The sequence below is a fragment of the Populus alba genome, chromosome 4 (genome assembly GCF_005239225.2).
Source record: "Populus alba chromosome 4, ASM523922v2, whole genome shotgun sequence".
Taxonomy (NCBI): Eukaryota; Viridiplantae; Streptophyta; class Magnoliopsida; order Malpighiales; family Salicaceae; genus Populus; species Populus alba.
In genome coordinates, this window is record NC_133287.1 from 15,282,178 (window position 1) to 15,306,505 (window position 24,328).

General features: G+C 32.4%; 1 protein-coding gene across 2 annotated transcripts; it reads left to right on the plus strand.

Moving 5' to 3' along the window:
• The first annotated feature begins 629 nt into the window (after positions 1–629).
• LOC118050786 (uncharacterized) lies at positions 630–8,559 on the plus strand. 2 transcript variants are annotated; one of them, XM_035061248.2, is made up of 16 exons: positions 630–859; positions 1,620–1,770; positions 2,322–2,419; positions 2,950–3,008; positions 3,110–3,201; positions 3,293–3,416; positions 4,143–4,229; positions 4,679–4,772; positions 5,786–5,893; positions 6,205–6,305; positions 7,065–7,130; positions 7,207–7,294; positions 7,638–7,698; positions 8,029–8,092; positions 8,196–8,369; positions 8,456–8,559. In XM_035061248.2, the coding sequence occupies exons 1-15, from the start codon at positions 793–795 to the stop codon at positions 8,325–8,327; spliced, it is 1,392 nt and encodes a 463-aa protein (XP_034917139.1). In that variant the 5' UTR covers positions 630–792; the 3' UTR covers positions 8,328–8,369; positions 8,456–8,559. The 2 variants fall into 2 exon arrangements, with proteins under 2 accessions (XP_034917139.1, XP_034917138.1); XM_035061247.2 differs by having other exon boundaries at positions 8,196–8,471.
• The last annotated feature ends 15,769 nt before the right edge of the window (positions 8,560–24,328 follow it).

Below are 24,328 nucleotides of genomic sequence, written 5' to 3' on the forward strand. Positions count from 1 at the left end.
GTCATGAAAATCTGATAACTAAATCAAAAAAAAATTTAACATTAACAAAAAAAAATAAAAATGGACGGGTTAGCCTAGAATTAACTGGGTTAACCCGTGAAACCTGAGATATGTATCATAAAATTCTGATAACTAAATAGAAAGAAATTTAACATTAACAAACTAAAGTAAACAAAAAAAAATTAATTAAAAAAAAAAAATCTTGGTTAACTCGTGAAATCAAGTTAACCTATTAAACACGGGATCAATGTCATGAAAGTTTGATAACTAAATGAAAAAAATTAACATTAACAAACTAAATTAAAAAAAATTATTAAAAGAAAAAATACAAAGAAAGAAGAAAACAAAATTGAAAGGCACAGAAAAAAAATGAAAAAAAATATAGCTCAAAAACCAGGAAAAAAAAGAGAAAAAAACAAAAAAAAAATACAACTCAGCCTTTTTTTGTGAATAAAATTGTTTTTTTAAAGAAAAAAATAGCTCAAAAAATAGGAAAAAAAAAAAAAGAAAGTTACAATTTAGCCTTTCACCTGGATTGCTACAGTGAAAACTGATGTCTTTTAGTATATTTTTTTCTAATTTCTAATTCTAATAATAATAATAATTATAATAATAATAATTTAATTGAACTTGATAGATACATCTCCTTCCTATGCACGCTTCTTCCCTTCTCTTCCGTCTTTATAAATTATGAAAATCAAAATTCCAAACCCAGAAATCAAATTCTTCCAAAGACACAAACTTTACTCATTCTTTTGAGTTACAAATAAAACCCTTTAAAGAAAGCAATCAATGGAATTTGGTGAATGCTCTTCTGGTTCGAATTCCTCCTCCTCCAATGAAGTCTGGGCCAAACTTGGTATTTTCCTCATCGTTATTTCTACAGTTTTAGTGTTGTTTCATATGTTATCCTTTGTTTGTTTATAGAAACTTTTTTTAGTGAATTTTAGTGTTGAAGCTGACATTTTTTTGGAAGTTAAATTGAATTGAGAGAAAACCAGATGGGGAAATTTAACAAAGAAAGAAACTTTCTTGGGTTTGGGTTTTTAATTCATCGCTGCATTCTACTTTTTTTTTTTGGAAGTTCAATTTAATGCTTCTGTTAATGTATTTGTGCTTGCGTGTTTGTGGAGGGATTGTTACTGTTCTTAAGTGTTTTTCTTGAATGCGAGTGAATATGATCGTAGTGCGAGTACATTGGAATTAGAAAGTAGGGAGCCTTTTTTAACATAAATCATGAATGATAAAAAGAAACCCTTTTGGTTAATTCAATACTTTTTGTTATGAACAGTAGCCTTTTCGTGATTAACATTGTATGAAATACTATAGAGTTCCCATTTTGAATTGAGGTTCTTTAGAAGTTTGAACTGCCAATACTGGAGCCTTAGACTTGTTCAATTATATAAATGATAGCATTTTCATCGCATCTCCAATTTGTAGACAATTCTGGTTGATAATGTGGATGCTGAGAATCATATGCGTTCTTTTCTTATTGAAAAGGCTACATTCAATCATTTGCAACACAAACTTTTAAAGCAAAGAGAATAAACTACAGGGTTTGACAACAAACTTTTCTGATTTGGGATTTTGAAAATTAATTGATTTATTCTTTGTTGCAGTACCATCTGACTCAAGATATTCTGATGTTGAGATAAGGTCAAATGAGATGGTAATCTGCTCAGAGATTACATCTTCTTCTCTTGAGAAGCATGAATGGTGCAAAATAACAAGGAATTCAGATCAAAGTTCTGCTATGATGCAAAATAAGAGGTGATTTGTATTTACTAGTTAAAACTTATATTTATTTTCTGATATCATGAATAAATTGATTTTATTTATAGAGATTGATATAATTTAGTAATAACCCACCTGAGAATCTAAAACATGAATTTCTATACTATTGACTGAATTACCAGACAATTCATTAAATCACAGGCAAACGGTTGTCTTCTTGTAGGAGACAAAGAGCTGCTTTACTGATCCGAGCATTGTTTTTTAATTGCAGATATTCTTAAGCCAATTATAGAGTTAAGCTCATTGTCTTTGTTGAGTTATTACTAACATTCTGTCTTTAGTACCATAGTTAAGTCCATTAAGGCTGGTGATATGACTTTTGGCCCTATCGATTAGCAAATCATTTTTCCATTATCCAAAAGACAATCAATTTATTGGAGTAACTGTGGTGATAGGAGATTTTGAATGCTAGTTTCTGAATGATGAATCATATCACTCATAACTATTGACTGATACATGCATCTTTTAGTTGATCAGGGATTCTCAAATTCTGTCGCTTTGGTTGTTGTCTGTTGTTTCTGATACAGCTCGAATACAATACTTGTTGATGAGGCCACTGTCCAAAATGAAGATGATGTAGTGATAAATTGCGGAAGTGAAATTATTCCTGGCCCTGCCAGAGAAGGTCAGAAGTTTTTTACATTGTTTTAATTTTATTATTTCTTCTTTACAATAATTTACTTGAATAGATCCTGCAGCCAATAAAAAATGTTTTTACTCATATTGTCAATTTATCTGGAGCTAAGTTTCAGAAAACACAGCAACTTCAATTGCTTGTCTGTACTTTTGTTTAACCTCATTTGGGTATTATTGTTTTTATTTTGATGGTAACTGGAACAGCCCTCCCAGCATTGTATTCCACATTTGTTTAAAAAAGAATTAGAGATAAGTTTAGTTTCTTCCATATGGTCACATTATAATGTGATTTGATCTCTGTTTCCTCTAGCGACAACATTATCTTGATGATTTTTTATGGGATGCATAAATTTACTTGGTATAATTGACAATTGGATAGGTTTCAGATGCACTTCCAATTGGGATATTTAATCATCTGGGGCTGAGTTTTGTTGAGAATATGCTTCTGGAATGCAATTGTTTCCCATTTGATACTAACTATCTCTTATAAAATGGCTTTTTTATTTGTTACATCTCTAGGATATTTGAGCTACAGATTTAAACTAATGCCTCGAGAGTCTTTCACAAGATGGTTAAAGGTGAATGATTAATCATATTTGGAATCTTTAAATTTCTTCTGGTGTGCCATTGCCAACCACAAGTGTGCTGATGTTCTTTGGTTTTGTTTTTTCTCCACCAGGTCAGTATAGATGCTGAGCATGCAAAATGCAGCATTTGCTTAAGCGTATGGCATGATGTTGTTACTGTTGCTCCTTGTCTTCATAACTTCTGGTTTGTGATTTATTTTATGGCTTCTTTTTAGTAGAATAGAATTGTACTTTCAACTTGTTGATTTATAATCTACTTGTCCTATGCAACTCAGCAATGGATGCTTTTCAGAATGGCTGAGGAGATCGCAAGAAAGGCATGCAAGTGTGCTCTGTCCTCAGTGTAGAGCAGTAGTACAGTTTGTTGGTAGAAACCACTTTCTGCATAGTATAGAGGAGGTGATATACCTTAAGTTTTACTCAATTCCTTGGCGAACATTTTACATCTCTGTGCAAGCCATTTTATGTGCCTGTATGGATTGAGACATGTATTCCCCTTTGTTTGTCTATTTCCCTTTTGTTTGAAGGTGGTAGATTAACTTATTTGTTTTAGGCTGCCTTAGCATCATATTTTGCAATTACTTGAAATATATAAAACTTTTCTTATTGATTTTCTTTCACATTTGTCAGAATATCTGCTATATAATTTGTTTTATAGTTTCATTGCCTAATGTTAGTGCTAATGCTGCATTAATTTGTTTATAATTCTGCTATTCTACTTGTCTGTGATTCTGGATGATGATTATGGTTACCTGATATAATTGCATTAACTGAAAGAATGCCAATAACATAGATAACATAAAAATTGAGTGTAAGTCAAAGCATTACTGCTTAGAGGATTTAATTTCTTGTGCAAGTTCATGTATATATACTCTTATTTTCTTAATTTTGTACACTGATATATCATCATTTAAAATTTATTGATTGCGTCTTGCAATTTTTAGCCAATGGTGCAAACTCTTAACCCTTCATACTTGGATCTTCATTTCATGCCTGTTTTCTGATACATGTTTGAGAGTTTAAAATTTCAAGGGCATGCCCCTTTCTTTTTATAGCATGCTCAAGGTTGATGGATATTACTTTTAACTGTAATAGTAACAAAGTTGCTGATTGTTCTTTTTTTAGGATGTATTGCAAGCCGATTCTTCACTAAAGCGGTCAGATGAAGAAATAATTCTTTTGGATTCCTATGCATCAATAAAATCAAATCTTGTAAGTAATTTTATGTCTGAAGCTATGATACTTGATACAAGTATATGAAATGTTGATGTCATGTCTGGGATTGAATTACGAGAGACGAATACATGTCATATATCTCATATACGATTGAGACATGCAATGCTTAGTTGCATGCTTGCCTCAAACTTTATCTGTCCTGAAAATGATTTCTAACCAAATATTACTGATTAATTGAGATAATGGATGCTTAGTAATATTTATTTTTGTAATACACATCACAAATAGTTTTTTCTCGTATCTTCAATTGATAGATTTCCATTTCCATTGCAGCATCTTTTGTGGTTATTTCAAATTGTTGGGACACTATTTGTTTGTCTTTGGTCTGCATATCTTCTGTATATAGAATGGTGCTTTTAACTAGTTAACTTAAGTTCTGACGAGTATCAGATCATTACAGTTTTTTAACTTCTGATGCACATTAGATCATTCAAACTGGAAAAAAGCGTCGTCGAAAGAGGCCACACTCAATTTTGGATACTGAAAATGAAGTTGCAGATTTCCCATGTCCTCAATGTGGTAATAGTTTTAATTTCTCTTACAATTACTTGTTTATAAATCACATCATTTTTCTGGAATATAATCGCTTGACAATACTGGAACCCTTGGAAGGAAAATAGCGTGTTCCATTCTTAAAGAAGAAAAATATGAGCCAATTTCTGGCGCACAACTTGTTGTGGGTTTGATATTTTATAATGGTGTTCCATACACACAACTGCTGAAGCTTGGATCTTCATGTAGATCAATCTATCAAAGATCATTCCTTATGTGTGTGATATCATGGTCATGGTCATTTTGATATCATTCTCAACTTCTTCTCCATTGTGTTCTAGATAATTTGTGCCGGGTTCCTTCCAAATGGTCCATTTTACTAATCTGTTATGAGAATTTAGACAGAGTCTCCATAGGGTTCTTGAACATGGGAAGAAAAACCCTAGGTAAAACTAAAGCTCCGTTGTTTTCACATCTGAGTTTGTTACATTCTACTGAATTGAAACCAACTGACACAAGATGGTGATGGGTGTTGATATTTATGCTAGTGTGACAATGATGCGACTGTCATGAGTAGTGGTGTAGCCACCTTGATATTCTTGTTCTTGTTCCTTTTTCATGGATGTGTTAAACGTGCTCACAAACAGGAATATAATCAGCTGTGGGAGTCTAAATGAAAAAGTTAGCTTCCATACTAAATGAATGGTGCTTGGAGCTTCTTGTACAACAAAAACTTACTTTTCTATCTTTAATTTTTGACAGAATTCTATGTTGCATATGAGATGCTAGTGCTGCTAATCAAAGAGCAGAAAAATAGTTTCAGTTAGAAATTTTATTCATCATTGTTTTTCTTTTTCTTTGTTTAATTTGACTTTGGTGCTTTTTACATAATCTTATGCATGTTTTCAATCTTGAGAGCAGTCAATCATGTGAACTTTAAATAACTGGTTATAAGAATGTTAGCCTTGGATGTGTTTCTAATATGCAGTCCTTTTGTTTTGGATCCATTATTTATCTAATTGTTCAATAATACCAATCAGGTACTGAGTACAGTGGCTTCTACTGCAATCAGAATACAATTCACGTACAGTGCCAAGCCTGTGGAGGGATGATGCCTTCTCGAGCTGATATTGGAGTACCACAGCACTGTATGTGTCATGATTTGCCTTTGCTTCTTAATTATTCTTGGATGAAGTGTTGGGTTTACGGTTCTCTTATGTATTTTTCTAATTTAGGCCCTTTTTTCCATATTTTATGCTCATCAATCCTTTGAATAAAGTCTGTTAAAGTTGGTGTTGAAGCTACGAGAATGCTTCAAATTATTAATGAATTCTTAGGTTTACTTTTGAGTCTATAGATTTAATTTTGAGGAGAAATAATATTGGATCAGCACTTTTTTATCAACTGTGAACTTACTGAAAGTAGATATAATTCCTTTTTAATTCCTCCCTTCTTGCAGGTTTGGGATGTGATAGAGTATTTTGTGGTGCCTATTGGCATGCTCAAGGTGTTTCCAGCAGTGACACTCACTCTATTTGCAGCCATGAGAATTTTAAACCAGTATGTGCTCTCTTATTCGTAGTCTTTTCTAGTTGCAGTCCTTTCTAAACAGTTCTCACTTGCAATAGGATTGCTATCATGTGGACACCTCTCCCTGTATGTTTCTTTGAGAAGTGTCTTTTAATTTGTCAGTTTCTTATTTCTATTGGTCTAAACCCTTTCTATATAATTTTACTCCACCTGCATGGTATATTCCTAGCCCCTTAATTGTTTGTCTATCTCACAATCCCAGTTTCTCACATGTGTGTGTATATATATATATATACATATCTCTTACCTTTTAACTATTTTTTTTTTCATTTTTTAAAAACTTTGGGCATTCACTTAATGCACCTGTCTCTAAATAGTTCACTAGTGTTCCTACCTTCTGCTACAGATGATGATGCTGTTGACTTCATCTATTACACCAGATATGGAGTTTCTTGCAGAATTTTTTTTTTCTTGTGTGTATATCTTCTCTTTACTATTCAACATTTCTTGCCTCTTCTGGCAAACAAATGTTCTTTCTTCTAGATTATTTGAGCACTTATTTTTATTTAATCTGATTTGATTTGTGATTCGATTTCGTTTCCATGATCCTTATTTACTCTTTCTTTAAATGCCTGGCCTTAGTTGTTCTATGGAAACCATGATAATTTCAAAGTTTTATTGTGATTTCTCCATAACAATAAGATGCCTTTTCTTCTGGAGGCATCAGGTTTGTGAACATTTTAGGCTTTGTATGCTTTTGTTAATATTCCATAATCTTGTGCTTTGCAGATCTCAGAGCATGCTGTCTCTAGGATTCCATTTTTGGCACATGAAAAAAACCGGCATGAACAGGATGTATGAATTTCTCTTTTCCAAAATGTATGAACTTTACAAAGTTCGATAAGAGTGACTCACTTTTTTTGTTTTATAGATCACAGAAATGTGTATTGGACAGATGGGAAAAACACTGCAGGATGTTATTTCAGATTGGATTGGGAAGTTGAACAACAGAGAAATTGGTGTGTTGGTTGATTCTTTACCCCAACTTAATAGTTAAAAAAACTGAGTTTGTAAGGTCCCAAATTCAGTTACCCTTGTGTAAGGTTTTTTTTGGAAGGGGATGCAACAACATACATAAATATCTTTAGTGGTACTGTTAATTTGAAATAAAATTCTGGAGTATTTTGGAATGTATCTTGTACTTCATGTTCCATGAAACTGTTATGGTTATTTTAGGACAAAGGTTGGAAATGGGTAATGATGTGTTGTCTCTGTTGCAGAAAGAAAGGATTTTCTGTGTGTTTTCAAGCTAAAATGTCACTAGAATTTTAATTTTGGTTGGTTTTTTAACTCTTGCTGCAGATCGAACTAGGATGCCACTGAATCATGCTGAGATGATAACTGTTGGAACCCATGTTTGCAAGTAAGGACTCACCTTTTATTTTCTCACATGGAGGATTTGATGTGGAATTAGTTAGTACTTAAATTCATGAAACATTAATTAAATTACTGTGTAGTGACAAAAACTCCGCTGTCTTCCAAGAGGTGGAATTAGATAGTGCTAAAATTTCATGGTGATGTGATCATTTGACAAGTTTTGAATTGATATAATCTTTATGAACAATTTTTAACGTGGATTCCTCCCTAAACCTGCTTAAACAACTGTAAGGTTAATTATCGTGGTTGTGGCTGTTATTGCTGTTCTTTACTTTAATCGTAAATGTTAAATGTTTTGGTTTATTTCTGAATGCAGTGATTGTTATGACAAATTGATCTCCTTTCTGCTGTACTGGTTCCGGATTTCACTGCCTAAATATGTAAGTATATAGTATTAAGCAGTGTATAAACTTGTGGCCTACGAATATTTTTCAATTTTCGAGTTTTAGAAACTGTGCTGTGTTTGTGTTTGCATCATCACAGCTCCTTCCGCCAGAAGCAGCTAACAGGGAAGATTGCTGGTATGGTTATGCCTGCCGGACACAGCACCATAATGAAGACCATGCGCGTAAAAGAAATCATGTTTGCCGCCCTACTAGGGGTAATCATGCATAATGAGCAGCTAGACAATCTCTTCATGAATGCTGTCATGAAATTGTATGGTATAGTGGATATAGTTTCAAAAACAAAATTATTTTGTGATCAAGAACTTTTTGCTTATGAGATATTCTAATTTTCACCAGTACTTTACCCTCGAAACATATTTTCAAGCAAGCCATCGCCCAGTTTCAGATCTAGTCCCGCTATCAATTATGAAGAAAAGATTGAAAATTGAATTTGGATACCATGTCCAAGACTGCTTTTGATGTCCTATTGATGACAAGGGTGGTTACAACAACATGTAGGGTTTTTATTAACTTAATTTTTTAACTTTGAGAGATGTAATTTAATCGGTCAAGTTTTAGATTTATTTCCTAGAGATTATTAGTTTGAGTCTCACAAATCTCAGGGTTATTAGAGATTTATATGGTCGTTAATTTCAAGGTCTATAAAATTAGTCGAGATGCGTGTAAGCTAGCTCGGATGTTTATATTAATAATAATAAAATACTTAGTTTTTTATTCACAACTTTCTCTTTATATACCTAAACATGAAGCTGAAATTTATGCCAAGTGCATTTATCATCCCTTTACCTTGCTTGGCTGGTTCCTTTTGATAAGACTTGGATTGGAGAGTTAGATTTAGGGAATGTTGTCTAGTTTGATAAGATTTGGTTAAAATTATATTTTATTTTGATTATAGTTTTGAAAATATTTGATTAATTAATATATATTATTGTATTATATAAGTTTTACTAGAAACTTTTTATTAACAAACCTTAAGTGTTTTTAAATTTATAAAAGTTATCACAATATCAAACAATGTTTGATAATGTGATAATTTTTGTTTTTTATGTGTTTTAAAAGTGTATTTTATTTGAAAAATATCAAATTAATTTTTGTGTTTTTTTTTGATCCGTTAATGGTATACAAAAATTGAAATAATTATTTTAATTTATTTTTTAAATAAAAAATATTTTAAAAAACACTTGATGCACTGAAATGCTAAATGCATGTTTTACATATGTTTTGATAGTGTATGAAAGTTGGTTAAGGAATGTCATTAACATGTCCACATAATTATTATGTTTTGGTAATCTAGGATTATTGTTATTGTAAAAGTGTTTGAGATATTATTTTTTAATTTCATGTTTTTTTATATGATTTTTATATTTTTATTAAAATTATTTAAAAAACATCTATAAATTTGATATTCAATGCTATTAGTTCAATCATATTTAAAAAAAAAATACTTCTAAACACAATTCAAATATCTTAATAACAAAGCCCCGGATCAAAGCAAAACTACACACCTTCATTTCATTGTAAAAAAAATTGCTGATAATAAACACCAAGAAAAACTAAGAATTTTGACAGTCTTGTCTGTATTTGTATTATTATTATTATTATTATTATTATTATTATTATTATTATTTGATTAATATGGTGTTTAGGTCAGATTGTATGTACCTCAACTAATTCCATAGATCCTGAAGTTAACGATCATGTAAATTCCAGTGGCTATCATAATAGCAACAACATAGCTTAAACTTGATATCATAGAAAATAAACTTTTTGATTTCAAGCAATTACAACTAACTACCTACTAAATGGTTGTATTATTATTATTATTATTATTATTATTATTATTGGGTATCAGTACCAGTTGATGACCTTCCATAGTAAATTAATCCACCTATAAACGTTTTCCATTTGTAACATGCCAAACATGTTCTTATCAGAAGCTAATTAGGTTTGTTGATTAATTTGGCAATCTTCATCAGCTATTTTTTTTTTCCAATAAATTTCAAGTCAACAATGGTTGTGAAAGTTACTTATCAAGGAAAGCGGAGCTGCACAGGCTTCCAAATGGCTATCAGGAACCTTGTTTCCATGAAAACTAACTAATTTTCCATAGATAATACCGAGTCCATCAACCACCACTTCTTCTCTGATATTATACCTAATTGCTTAAGTATTATTATTTTTTCAAGAGAAACAAAACTCATAATATTCCGTATTAAATTATTTATTTATTTATTTATGTTTTATTTGTATATTCAAGATTAAACCAGCGCATTAATTTTTTTTTTCTTTCTCCAAATACCTAGTTATCTTAAACCCTATTTATTTTTGCGTTTCAAAGCATTTTTGAAAATATTTAAAATTTTTTATTTTTTTTACTTTAAATTAATATTTTTTTGGTGTTTTTAGATTATTTTAATACACTAATTTTAAAAATAATTTAAAAAAATAATAAAAAATATTATTTTAATATATTTCTAAATCAAATTTATTTTTTAAAAATAACCTCAATGACATTTGTAAATAAGCTATTAATAAATTAATTAAATGATGGATTGTTTGACATGCGATTGTCCCTCTATTTATAACTCTCAGTTTCTTGAACGTGTTTTGAATAATAAGAGTCGAATCATTCTCAGTTTCTTGAACGTGTTTTGAATAATAAGAGTCGAATCATTTCCTGAACCTAAATGTTGAATCTTGAAAGACAGACAAGGTTCACTTTCTATGTTGTCCATAAATAATTCATGTTCATTAAAGATTCATCACCCTTTTCTAGTGAAATTGGTCTCATGAATCACATAATCCCCCCCCCCCTCATAATTTGTTTTACCAAACATAGAGGCAATTAAAACAAAGAGCAAAAACTCTGTTCAAGAGAGAAATTAAAGAAGCAATAACAAATAAATAAATAAATAAAACTTTGCCTCTCATCATTGCATATACCATCCATAGCCTCTGCTCACATGGAAAGGCTGAAAAATGTGACAGAGAGAAGAAAACAAGGGAGTTAGGTAAGGGTAAGGTTTGCCCTTTTCCTTCCAAACCTTCTAGAGGACAAGTCTAAGTCCTCAAATTTAATTAAATGGGATAGAATTATTGTATTATCAATGCCTCTTATCATATAATAAGACTTACTAATATAATGTAAATAAACTAAGAGATAAAGTAATTTAAGGAAGAGACAACATTAAAAAGGGACATGAAGCAGCAGAACCAAGGATTTATGAGAAGAGACAGAGGGTAGTTGTATATCTGACATAGCCCATCTACCTACCGAAAATCCCCTTTCATGTTATCATCCAACATCACACACGTTTTATCAATGAGACCCACCACAATAAACATAGCTATACACGCATACATATCAATTAACTTTAATAATATTTTTGTAAATCTTAATCATATTTTTAAAACTTCATCTGAGATTGATCTAGAACAAAGTTTAAATCACAAGTTCAAAAAATCAATTCTATTTTTTTTTTATAAAATAATATTATTTTAACATTTTTTTTTAAAAAAGTCAATGGTTTAATGATATAATTTTGATAAAATTATTGAATCACTTTTAATTTTAACTATATCAATCAATTTTGGATTGGCTAAATCTCAAGTCATCAACCTGGTTGGTCCAAATTTAAAACAATGATCCTAACTTAATTATTGGAAAGTTAATTTATTTGTCTTTTCCATGGCATCTCATCCTCTAATTAAGACCGTACACTTTCAAACATATTGATAGAAATCAATCTTATATTAAGGTCTCGTTTGTTTGCAAGAAAGTAGTTTTTTTTGGAAAGTGAATTCCGAGAAAGTAAATTATTTTTTGATATTTGGTAGTTCATGAAAAGTAAGTTGAAAAACACTTTCCAGTGTTTGGTTGTGTTATGAAAAATGAACTGAAAAATAGTTTATTAATATTTTATTTTTTATTTCAAGTTTATTAAAATAATAAGAAACAAATCTTACAAATTAAAAAGTTGAATGAGAATGGAATTGAAAAAAATCTAATTTAATAAATTTTCTTACATAAAATAAATAATAGAGATCAATTCTAACAGATAAAAAAAATTGAAAGATGATGAAATTAAAATAATAATAATTATAATTTCATAAATTATTTTAAATAAAATAAGTAAAAATCAAAAGAATGAAGATCAAATTTAATAGATAAAAAAATTTCAATTTAAAAAATGATAAGAGAAAAGTAAATAACAATCATAAAAATAAGGACTAAAGTTGATATATAAATCAAATTTTAAGGGATGAATTTTTTTTTTTGAAAGATTCAATCAAAATATATAGCAATCAAAGTTTGAGGACCAAATTTGACATAATCGGTAAATAATATGATATTTTTTAATTTTTTTACAACTTCTGTAAAGTGTTTTCCGTAAAAAAAAAAAATAAACACTTCCCTGGAAATCAAGCTAAATTTTTCTTTGACAGAAAAATGTTTTTTATTTTTTATTTTTTATCGGAAAGTGTTTTATGTTGACCTATTTTTCTAATGGCAAACAAACACAAGAAAGTTTAGAAATTTATTTCTCGAAAACCACTTTCCAACAAACGAACACACTGTAAGGTTGGGATTCAACTTTGATTCCATGTCCTCTCCTTCATAAATGCATGGTGGGTTACATTTCCTTTTAATTATAGGAGAATATTATGGATATGTATGTAATTATGTCATTGCCTAGAATAGCTTATTTGTTGCTTAGATTAGAGATGATTGTGTTATTCCTATTAGTGTATATTTTGGCAAATATCATAGATAAACATAGGATTTATATTTCCTTCTTTTTTTCCATATATACATGTACCATTCACAAGATTCATGTAAGACAATATTGTTATTCTTTAATTTTCTTCATGGTGTCAGAGCATTGATTCTCTTCTCTCTGTTTGTTTTTATTGTTTGTTTCTTCCTTTCCTTGCTTTGAAAGACAACATAGAAGATTTTACAGATGGAGGCTCCATCTTCCAATTAATTTTTTTGATGGTGATATCAATACATCTTAAAGATTAAGTTTAATATTGCTAAATAAATTCAATTACCTTTTTTGGTCAAGGGCAATTACTATTGCTTTTGGTGGGAGATTAAAATTTGGATATATCAACGATTCCATAACCTCTTTAGATGTGGATGCTCTAGAATATGAGACATGATTGTCCAAAGATCAATTGGTTATGTCTTGGATTCTTAACTCGATAGAGTGTAACCTTGTTGAGATTTTCAGTTATTTTAAACCATTTTTGGATCTTTATAATGTTATTCATGACATGTATTGTAACCAAAACAACTCTGCCAAGATTTTTCAGATTCATCATGATATCACCAATCTACATTAGAATGGAAAGTTGTTTGTCTAGTTATTGGGTAGTTTGAAAAACTTCTGGAATGAACTAGAGATGTATCGTTCACATATTGTTGATACTGTGGTTTTGCAAAAAGAACAAAAGAGGATCAAATTTTTTAGCTTTTGGCTAGTTTTAGCCAAGATTTTAAAGATTTATATAGCCATATCTTAATGAACCTAAAACCACCATCCTTGAAAACTGTTTGTCAGACCATTCAATGTGAAGAAATATGCAGGAAATTTATAACTCATGATGTTAATCCTAGCCTCCCAAATACCTGTGCTTATCTTACCCAAGCATATCCATCCTTTGACTCAAGACTTTATAAAGGCAAATGTTCAAACCTATAGTGCTAATATTGTTATAATATCAGACATCTAATGGATCATTGTTGTCTCCTTTACCCAAAAATAAAGCCCAAGTTTGTGAAGGATTAAAGGGGATACCAAAAACGAGTTATTGATCATAAAGCTCACCTTGCCACTCATTCCACTAAACGTGTTACTTCTAATTTTTCTGCATTGTTGAATGATTTTGAAAACTATCTACTAGATGGACATGGTCAATGGAGAATACAAGATGAAGTCGCCAATCAAGAACATAATCAGTCGACTGCTCTTCTTAGTCATTTTGCTAGTTTTTTAGCTGATGCACTGTCGCACTCGACATCGCGGCGCCCCTAAAAATAATTCTCTGGAATTATTGTGGAAAAAGAACAGGTTTCTGGCATCCGGTTTTTTTAAGGAAAAAATGTCTCGTTTGAGGAGTCGCCACCTAGTATTATGGTCACTAGGAACCCTAACTGGTCAATAGAGATTCTATGGTTCGGGATTGGTTACGTAAAAGGGAAGATATTATCACCCCTTAAACGTTCTGCCTAAGGTAAACTGCATTGCTGGTTTTGTCTTAAATTGCTAAATGTTTATTAGTTTATGCTGTGATGATTTGTTTAAATATTCCTGACTCTGGCACCAGTGAATATTCGAGCTCGAATAATTCCAACTCTGGCGTTGGTAAAAATTCATAGCTACGAAAAAATTAGATTAATTTTTTTATTCCCTACTCTAGCGCTAGTGAATAAATAAAAATAAATTTATTTTTTACGCATGCATATATTTTTTATTTTTTTAGCTAAATAAAATAAAAATATAACGAATAAAAATAATATAAATTTAAACTGGTATTTTTATTCCTGACTTTGGCATCAGTTGAATAAATCAATAAATTTATATTATTTTTATTTATGCATACACATTTTTTATTTTTTCTATTTATTTTTTTCTACCTTTTATATTTTTCTGTTTTTTTTTTCTCAGGTCTGGGCCCAGCGCAGCCCACATGGGCTGGGCTGGACCCAGCCCAGCCCGGTCACTGGCCCAAGCCAGTGGCCTGGCTGGGCTACGTCCTGCACGCGTGAAGTAAATTCACGCGTGCTGCACTGTGCGAAGGTAATTAAATTACCTTCGCACAGTGTTTAGAAACACAATATGCAGAGAATGAAGAGAAAGGAAAGAGCGTACCTGCTTCGGGAGGCGAAGATGCTTGTAGCGCGAATGGATTCTTGCCTTTGCGTCTGACCTTGCCTTCTGCTTTCCTTTGCTGCCGTTCCTATCGCCTTTTCTGCTTTTTCTTTGTGTTCCTCTGTTTTCTTAGTTTTTGGGATGGAGGAATTAAGAAGATGACGATGCCGGTTCTGTCGGGTGGTTCTTCTTTCTTTGTTTTCTTGCTCTGTTTTAATCTGTGTTATGCTTGAATCTGGAACTAAACCAAAGCTGGGTTTAGTCCTGTGTTTTCTTCGTGTTCGTTTTCTCCCCTTTCGGTTCTCTTTTTTTTCGTCCCTCGTGCATGGACTATCTCTGGCTTTTATAGCCAGAGAACAGAGTCGTTTCTTCAAGCCATAAATTATGTTAATTGCAGGCGTAATGGTGGGAGCGGCGGTGAGCGGTTCATTTCAGACGGGAAGAAGATGAACAGTTACGGGAAAACGACACCGTTTCTTGTGTTTAATGGCTATTTGCATTTTGGACCTTAAATGTTTGACAATTTTGTAATTAAGTCCCTAGTTAAAATTAATCGGACCCCTGCATTTCAGCGCCTTTTACAAGTTAATCCCTGGACTTTAATCTGTTGCAATTATGCCCCCAATTAACCTCTAAACTTTGATATTCTTCAATTAAGTCCCTGATTTCATTAATTTAATTAAATACAAAGTCCAATTAAGTCTCAAAACTTATCAATTCTCCAATTAAACCCTTAATTGGATTAATTAAATCAATTCCAAGCTTAATTAAGTCTCAAAACTTATAAATTCTCCAATTAAACCCTTAATTGGATTAATTAAATTAATTCTAAGCTTAATTAAGTCTCAAAACTTATTAATTCTCCAATTAAATCCTTGATTAAATCAATTCCAAGCTTAATTAAGTCTCAAAACTTATAAATTCTCCAATTAAACCCTTAATTGGATTAATTAAATTAATTCCAAGCTTAATTAAGTCTCAAAACTTATTAATTCTCCAATTAAATCCTTGATTAAATTAATTCCAAGCTTAATTAAGTTCAAAACTTATTAATTCTCCAATGAAATCCTTGATTAAATCAATTCTAAGCTTAATTAAGTCTCCAAACTTATCAATTCTCCAATTAAACCCCTAATTGGATTAAATAAGTTAATTCCAAGCTTAATTAAATTAATTTCCAAGTTTAATTAAACCCCAAAACTTCCATTCATATTGCCCTTAACCCAAAATTTAATTCATTCTTCATTTATTTCATTTTACTTGTTTTTTCATCATCATTATTTTTTTTTCATCAAATTTTTTATCCTTTTCAATAAATAAAATAATAATAATAATAAAAATAAAATGGTCAAAAATTGGGTTATGACAGTTGCCCTCTCTTTATAATATTTACTATGCAAAGATATTGGAAAATTTCATTTTCTTTTATCTTTGTGTAGTAAATTTATAAAGAAAAGTAAATAGAGAAAGTACCATTTTTTTGTTTTTTTTTTTTTTTTTAGTCTTGAAAACTTTGAAAACAACAGATTGACACACGACCTTTACAGAGAGATGTAGAAATCAAGAAACAAGTCATCTGGAACACGACCCACCTTTTTTTGTTTTGTTTTTTTAGTCCTAAAAACAGTAGATGGACACATGACCTTTACAGAGAGATGTAGAAATCAAGAAACAAATCATTTGGAAGACGACCCACTTTTTTTTTGTTTTTTTTTTTGTTTTTTGTTTTTTTTTGGAAGTGGTTCATTATGATGGGTGACCTACCCATGTAAAAAAAACAAAAAGGAAAATCAGGGCTCGAAGGCGCACTCAAAAGAATGTGAGGGCTCAAAGGCACTCGAAAAGAAAAACGAGTGCTCAAAGGCACTCAAAGAGGAAAGGGCTGAAAAAAAGGAAAGCGAGTGCTCAAAGGCACTTCGAGAAGAAAATGAGTGCTCAAAGGCACTCCAAAAAGAAAGCGAGTGCTCAAAGGCATTTGAAAGGGAAAGCGAGTGCTCAGAGGCACTTGAAGGGAAAAGCGAGTGCTCAGAGGTACTGGTGCTCAGAGGCACTTGAAGGGAAAAGCGAGTACTCAGAGGCACTGGTGCTCAGAGGCACTTGAAGGCGAAAGCGAGTGCTGAGAGGCACTGGTGCTCAGAGGCACTTGAAGGGAAAAGCGAGTGCTCAGAGGCACTTGAAGGGAAAAGCGAGTGCTCAGAGGCACTTAAAGAGGAAGGCGAGTGCTCAAAGGCACTCGAAGAGGAAAACGAAGGCTTGGAGGCCTTCGAGGAGGAAGGTGAGTGCTCAAAGGCACTCAAAGAGAAGCGAAAAGTGCTCAAAGTCGCTCTAAGAGGAGGGCGAGGGCTCAGAGGTGCTCGAAGAGGAAAGCTAGTGCTCAAAGGCACTCAAAGAGGAAAGCGAGGGCTCAGAGGCGCTCGAGAGAGGTGGAAAAGCACGAAGATTTTTCAGATGGCCTATTTCTCATAGGCGGCCTTCCCATGTTGAAAAATTCTCAAAAATATTTCCAACAACAATTTTGTTCTTTGGCCATTTCAAGTTGGCCTTCCACTTGATGGATTCAGTCATAAATTTCTCATACAAAATTTGTGAAACTCATTGTCCAATGTCTCAAATTTTAGATGATATGCATGCATCTTTACTTGTTTTGAAATATAGGCCCCCATTTCTTCTTAGTCTTCTCGTTGCTTGACTGATGAGGACTTGCCAATTCTGATTTGGGTCATCTTTATCGCTTGGCTTCTAGCCTACTTGAGTTGGCCCATGTAAGTCTATTTCCAGATTTGTTCACACAACTCAGCCTTTGTGGTGCCCATCACGACCCATTTATTTGCTGAAGATTTCTGACTCGTCAAATAATTTGAGAGGACTTATTCATTGCCCCTCGTTTCACTAATAAAAACAATCGGTGTCACTTGCTGAAAGGATCAAATTGTCTTTCGTAAACCAAAATGCCCCCTTCTCTTGTTGTAGGAAATATTCCTCTTTTTTTTCTAGAAGAGAAAATACAATGTTACCCCCTTGTACTGGTCATTGCCCCCAAGTGTGCTTTGTCAGCGACTTAGACAAATAATGGTTTTAAAAGACCATTCTCTCATTTCTCTTTTTGTTCATTTTGGTGAAGGAATGTGGGTCTAGAATGAATCTTGAAATCTTGATCTTGCATTTTGAAAACAAAAATTATTTCGATGTGAATCTAAAACAATTTGCTTTTGAAATCTTACAACTCCTTGGCTATTTTCTTTCTTGGAAAAGAGGTTATTTGCTCTTGTGTTTGGCAATGAGATCTTCAGTGAAAATACATCATGAGATGATCTTTTGTGTCAAAGTGAAGGGCTCGAGAAAAAGCTCGAGGTTTTGTATGAGAAAAATTTATCTCTTTTTGAATCATTCATTTTTATCAGCATAAATAATAATGAGTAGTTTATTCTTGATGTCATGAATCTTATGAAAAAGTATTCTTTGCATTTGGAGAGCATTGTTTATTGTTCTCGGTTGCTTGCTTGCTTGATTAGAAAGGATTTTTACAGGGACGTAACGTAGGCTGTGGTTTTTGGCTATGAAAGAAAAGGATTCATAAGGCTCAAAGAGTGTTTCAGGGTTTCAAAGACTAAGGATCACTATCAACAGTTTGACTCTTGACGTCATTCCTATTTTCTTTTGCTGCACTTCTTTGATTTGTTGCTTCTTCTTTTTTATTGCTTTACTAGGGTATACTCACTTAATCTTGGATGTCACTTTTCTAGTGATTTGGGCATGCCCTCTAGCATTTGAGTTTCTTGAGCTCTTATGCCTTTTTGGCTTTCTCACGGCTTTCTCTCTTTTCTTATTGAAATTTTCTCTTGCCCCCTAGTGTGGGGTGTGATCTTAGTCGGGATTTTTTTTTTCATGAAAGAAAAATTATTCGGGCTCAAAAAGGGATAACAAGGGATGTATTTATTTCAGAACGTGAAAGGAATAACAAAGATGGCCTTTCCTCATTTCAAGCGCAAGTAGTTAAGATCAATAAACTTTGACCTCATCCAGTATGATGGTTTGGTCTTTGCAAAGATGCATTTCATGAGTCATGAGTTAAGAGTTCACTACATACCATTATTCATACATTTAAAAACACACGATTCAAGAGTCATAGGGTAAGGGTGTTTATTCATTTCTTTTTTCTTTTTTCTTTTTCTTCTTTTTTTTTTGGTTTATAATTTAGTCACCTCAATGATGGAGTTGCTTGATTCAATTGTCATTCTACAAGTAGAATGTTAAAAATATCATTTTTGAAAGAACATTAAATTATTTTTGAAATCAAAATACCAGATCAATTTTTCAAAACTCCAATAGGGAAATGGATTTTGGTACAAGAGATGAATTGCGTCTATGAGATCACGCGAGGCTTCAAAGGTGTATTCGTGAGTCCTTATAAGAAAACTCTCTTAAGAAGATAAATAATGATTGGTCGCAAACACAATTGAATGAGAAACTCATTATTTCATTGAAGCTTTGGAAAAGAAGTTTAACAACAAAGAACTTATGCCAACATGAATATTAGCATGATAACACATAAAAGGGCTAAACATTTAGCGATCATTCATTGGAATTTTCAGGAATCTTTCAATCATTCATTCTCATTGACAAAGGGCATCTCTTCAACACTTAGTTTCAGTCATATGTAGACCATTCTCGATCTATTATCACCATAGCTTTATCTTAAAAATAGTTGATTTCTAGGAGTCGGTGTGAAGGAATTAGCTATAGGAACGATAAGTGTCTTGGCAACCACCTTCAGTGAAACCGTTCTTCTTAGCCGGGTTAGCAATCTTACCTAACCCAATGGCTTGTTCAATCCTCTCAGCTATAATAACCAGGTCAGTGAAATGTTGTGCAGAGCTTCTAACCAATTATTCAAAGTACGGAGCTTTAAATGTATTGGAAAATAAACTGATCATCTCTTTTTCCAACATGGGAGGATTAACTTGTGCAGCTACCTCGCTCTATCTCCGGGCATATTCTCTTATGGATTCCTTGTTGTTCTTCTCCATAGCTTGCAAGCTTAACCGATCAGGACCCACGTCTATATTGAACTTATATTGCCTCATGAAGGCATCAACTAAATCCTTTCATTTTTTAACCTTGGTATTGTCCAACCGCATATACCAAGTGAGGGCAGCGTCACTCAAGCTGTCTTGAAAAAAATGAATCAGCAATTTCTCATCATCAACCACCTCAGCCATTTTGTTGCAGTATGCTTTGAGATGAGTCATAGGGCATTGAGTTCCCGTATATTTGACAAATTCTGGCACTCTAAACTTTTTGGGAATGACAACGTTGGGCACCAAACACATATTGATAGCTTTGACAAATGGTTTCCCTCAACTGCCCTTATCCTTTTCTCTAGGGTAGTCCATTTTCCCAATCCTTTTCTTTCACCATCTTGCCCTTTTGAGATTCTTTCTCGGTGGAATCAGTGGTAGATGAAATTCTTGAAGGGTATGCTGGCTGGAAATGCATAGCTTGTTGAAATTCAGATGACATCCTACTTGCCCCCAGATTATGTGGATCGAAATGAGTTACATGCATATCTTCAGGCTGAGCTATAAGTGTTCCTTTTCTGGATTTATCTCTCAAGGCTTGCTCGAGTAAACTAGTAAGGCTTACGACTTCTTCTTTAAGATTATCCACCTCTTTTTGATATTGGGCTTCCAACTGGGCTCTTTCTTCATTTTCCATTTGTCTTTTTCTCGAACGAGTGTTATAAATGAGTTTCAATGGGGGACCTATATTTCAACCTACTAAATGTAAATCATGCAATTATGCAAAAATGCTAAAGTAATAATAAAAAAATGCATATGAAATGTGAACTTGCCCTTTACGGGGTGACAACCTAATTGGAAGATCCTAATTACTGAGTGCATCAAGGGGTTGGTCATTATCTAGTTTCAAAGGGTCTTTTGCATGAAAGGTCGATATGAGGCTTACAAGTAGTGTGAAGATAGAGGCCCTGAGTAATATCAATTTGGCATATCAACCACTTCCAAGTAAACAATCAAGCGAGAGTTGGATGGTTTCACGAGTCTTACCCAGGCTAAAGCCATTGGGGTACCGTTACTTTCCCACTTATCCTAGGTTGCAAAGTGTGTGCTCTCAAAGTGATGCATGGCAACATAAACAAAGATGCATGCTAAAGCAGTAAATGCAGGAAAAATAAACAAATAAACACAAAAAAATAAAATAAATAAAAAATAGCAATAATAAGACAAAAGACAAAGCTTAATCTGTTTCCCCAGTGGAGTCGCCATTCTGTCGCACCCGACATCGCGGCGGCCCTAAAAATAATTCTCTGGAATTATTGTGGAAAAAGAACAGGTTTCTGGCATTCGGTTTTTTTAAGGAAAAAATGTCTCGTTTGAGGAGTCGCCACCTAGTATTATGGTCACTAGGAACCCTAACTGGTCAACATAGATTCTATGGTTCGGGATTGGTTACGTAAAATGGAAGATATTATCACCCCTTAAACGTTCTGCCTAACGTAAACTGCATTGCTGGTTTTGTCTTAAATTGCTAAATGTTTATTAGTTTATGCTGTGATGATTTGTTTAAATATTCCTGACTCTGGCGCCAGTGAATATTCGAGCTCGAATAATTCCAACTCTGGCGTTGGTAAAAATTCGTAGCTACGAAAAAATTAGATTAATGTTTTTTATTCCCTACTCTAGCGCTAGTGAATAAATAAAAATAAATTTATTTTTTACGCATGCATATATTTTTTATTTTTTTAGCTAAATAAAATAAAAATATAACGAATAAAAATAATATAAATTTAAACTTGTATTTTTATTTATGCATACACATTTTTTATTTTTTCTATTTATTTTTTTTCTACCTTTTATATTTTTCTGTTTTTTTATTTTTTTCTGTTTTTTTTCTCGGGCTGGGCCCAGCGCAGCCCAGCCCGGTCACTGGCCCAAGCCAGTGGCCTGGCTGGGCTACGTCCTGCACGCGTGAAGTAAATTCACGCGTGCTGCACTATGCGAAGGTAATTAAATTACCTTCGCACAGTGTTTAGAAACACAATATGCAGAGAATGAAGAGAAAGGAAAGAGCGTACCTGCTTCGGGAGGCGAAGATGCTTGCAGCGTGGATGGATTCTTGCCTTTGCGTCTGACCTTGCCTTCTGCTTTCCTTTGCTGCCGTTCCTATCGCCTTTTCTGCTTTTTCTTTGTGTTCCTCTGTTTTCTTAGTTTTTGGGATGGAGGAATTAAGAAGATGACGATGCCGGTTCTGTCGGGTGGTTCTTCTTTCTTTGTTTTCTTGCTCTGTTTTAATCTGTGTTATGCTTGAATCTGGAACTAAACCAAAGCTGGGTTTAGTCCTCTGTTTTCTTCGTGTTCGTTTTCTCCCCTTTCGGTTCTCTTTTTTTTTCGTCCCTCGTGCATGGACTATCTCTGGCTTTTATAGCCAGAGAACAAAGTCGTTTCTTCAAGCCATAAATTATGTTAATTGCAGGCGTAATGGTGGGAGCGGCAGTGAGCGGTTCATTTCAAACGGGAAGAAGATGAACAGTTATGGGAAAACGGCGCCGTTTCTTGTGTTTAATGGCTATTTGCATTTTGGACCTTGAATGTTTGACAATTTTGTAATTAAGTCCCTAGTTAAAATTATTCGGACCCCTGCATTTCAGTGCCTTTTACAAGTTAATCCCTGGACTTTAATCTGTTGCAATTATGCCCCCAATTAACCTCTAAACTTTGATATTCTTCAATTAAGTCCCTGATTTCATTAATTTAATTAAATACAAAGTCCAGTTAAGTCTCAAAACTTATCAATTCTCCAATTAAACCCTTAATTGGATTAATTAAATCAATTCCAAGCTTAATTAAGTCTCAAAACTTATAAATTCTCCAATTAAACCCTTAATTGGATTAATTAAATTAATTCCAAGCTTAATTAAGTCTCAAAAATTATTAATTCTCCAATTAAATCCTTGATTAAATCAATTCCAAGCTTAATTAAGTCTCAAAACTTATAAATTCTCCAATTAAATCCTTAATTGGATTAATTAAATTAATTCCAAGCTTAATTAAGTCTCAAAACTTATTAATTCTCCAATTAAATCCTTGATTAAATTAATTCCAAGCTTAATTAAGTCTCAAAAACTTATTAATTCTCCAATTAAATCCTTGATTAAATCAATTCTAAGCTTAATTAAGTCTCCAAACTTATCAATTCTCCAATTAAACCCTTAATTGGATTAAATAAATTAATTCCAAGCTTAATTAAATTAATTTCAAAGTTTAATTGAACCCCAAAACTTCCATTCATATTGCCCTTAACCCAAAATTTAATTCATTCTTCATTTATTTCATTTTACTTGTTTTTTCATCATCATTATTATTTTTTCATCAAATTTTTATCCTTTTCAATAAATAAAATAATAACAATAAAAAAAAATAAAATGGTCAAAAATTGGGTTATGACAGCAGACACAAAAACTAGCTAAGGTATTCTGATTGCATTTATGACTAAATTAGAACTTGGTAATTTGCATGATCTTTGGGTTATTGATTTTGGTGCCACATATTATATGTCTAATAAATTAAATAACATTTATGACCTTTAATAATTTTCCATTTCTGTTTTTGTATCTATACTAATGGGAAAGGTGTTCAAGTAAAAAGGTAAGGAAAAATCAAACTAGTTTCAAATAGAGTAAAGTGAGATGTTCTATATGTTATTTCATTATCTTTCCAGTTGCTTTTTATCCACAAGTAAACATCTATTATAAATTGTCAAGTTATATTTATTCCTTACAAAGTTGTTTTTCAAGACCTTGTAACAAAAAAAAAAAAATGATTGGTGAAGGATTTTATTTACATGGTTTTTATTATTTCTCTCCTGATTCTCGGGTTTCTAAGGGATTTCAAGCTACTTTCACCTCGTCACATAAGCACCTTGTTGTTCCAGGATTAACGAAGCATAAACACCTAAGAGGGGGAGTGAATTAAATATGTAAGGTAAAACTATAAATTATTTTCTTTTATCTAATAACATGCAATTCTAAACATTCAACCAAATGCGAAAGCAATAAATAATATAAATATTATAATTAAAGAGTGAGAGCTTTGAGAGACTGCACCAAGATTTATAAAGGTTCAATAAACTGTCTACTTTTCTCCTTGAACTTTCATTCAAGAGTTTCACTTCACACACTGGTCTTCTTAGCAGGTGAGACCAAACAGTCACAACTTTTTTGCAGGTGCAAGATGAAACCCAATCTTTTTATAGGCTTACGTTCAAACTATTATCTTTAATCCTTTTACGGGCTATAGACTAGAAAAACTTTCAC

What these genes read in the sequence shown, in the direction of transcription:
- LOC118050786 (XM_035061248.2), top strand. Translation starts at nt 793, where the DNA reads ATGGAATTTGGTGAATGCTCTTCTGGTTCGAATTCCTCCTCCTCCAAT. An exon ending in TTCTGCATAGTATAGAGGAG is followed by an intron (nt 3,417 to 4,142) that starts GTGATATACCTT and finishes TTCTTTTTTTAG; the next exon opens with GATGTATTGCAAGCCGATTC. An exon ending in CATCAATAAAATCAAATCTT is followed by an intron (nt 4,230 to 4,678) that starts GTAAGTAATTTT and finishes GATGCACATTAG; the next exon opens with ATCATTCAAACTGGAAAAAA.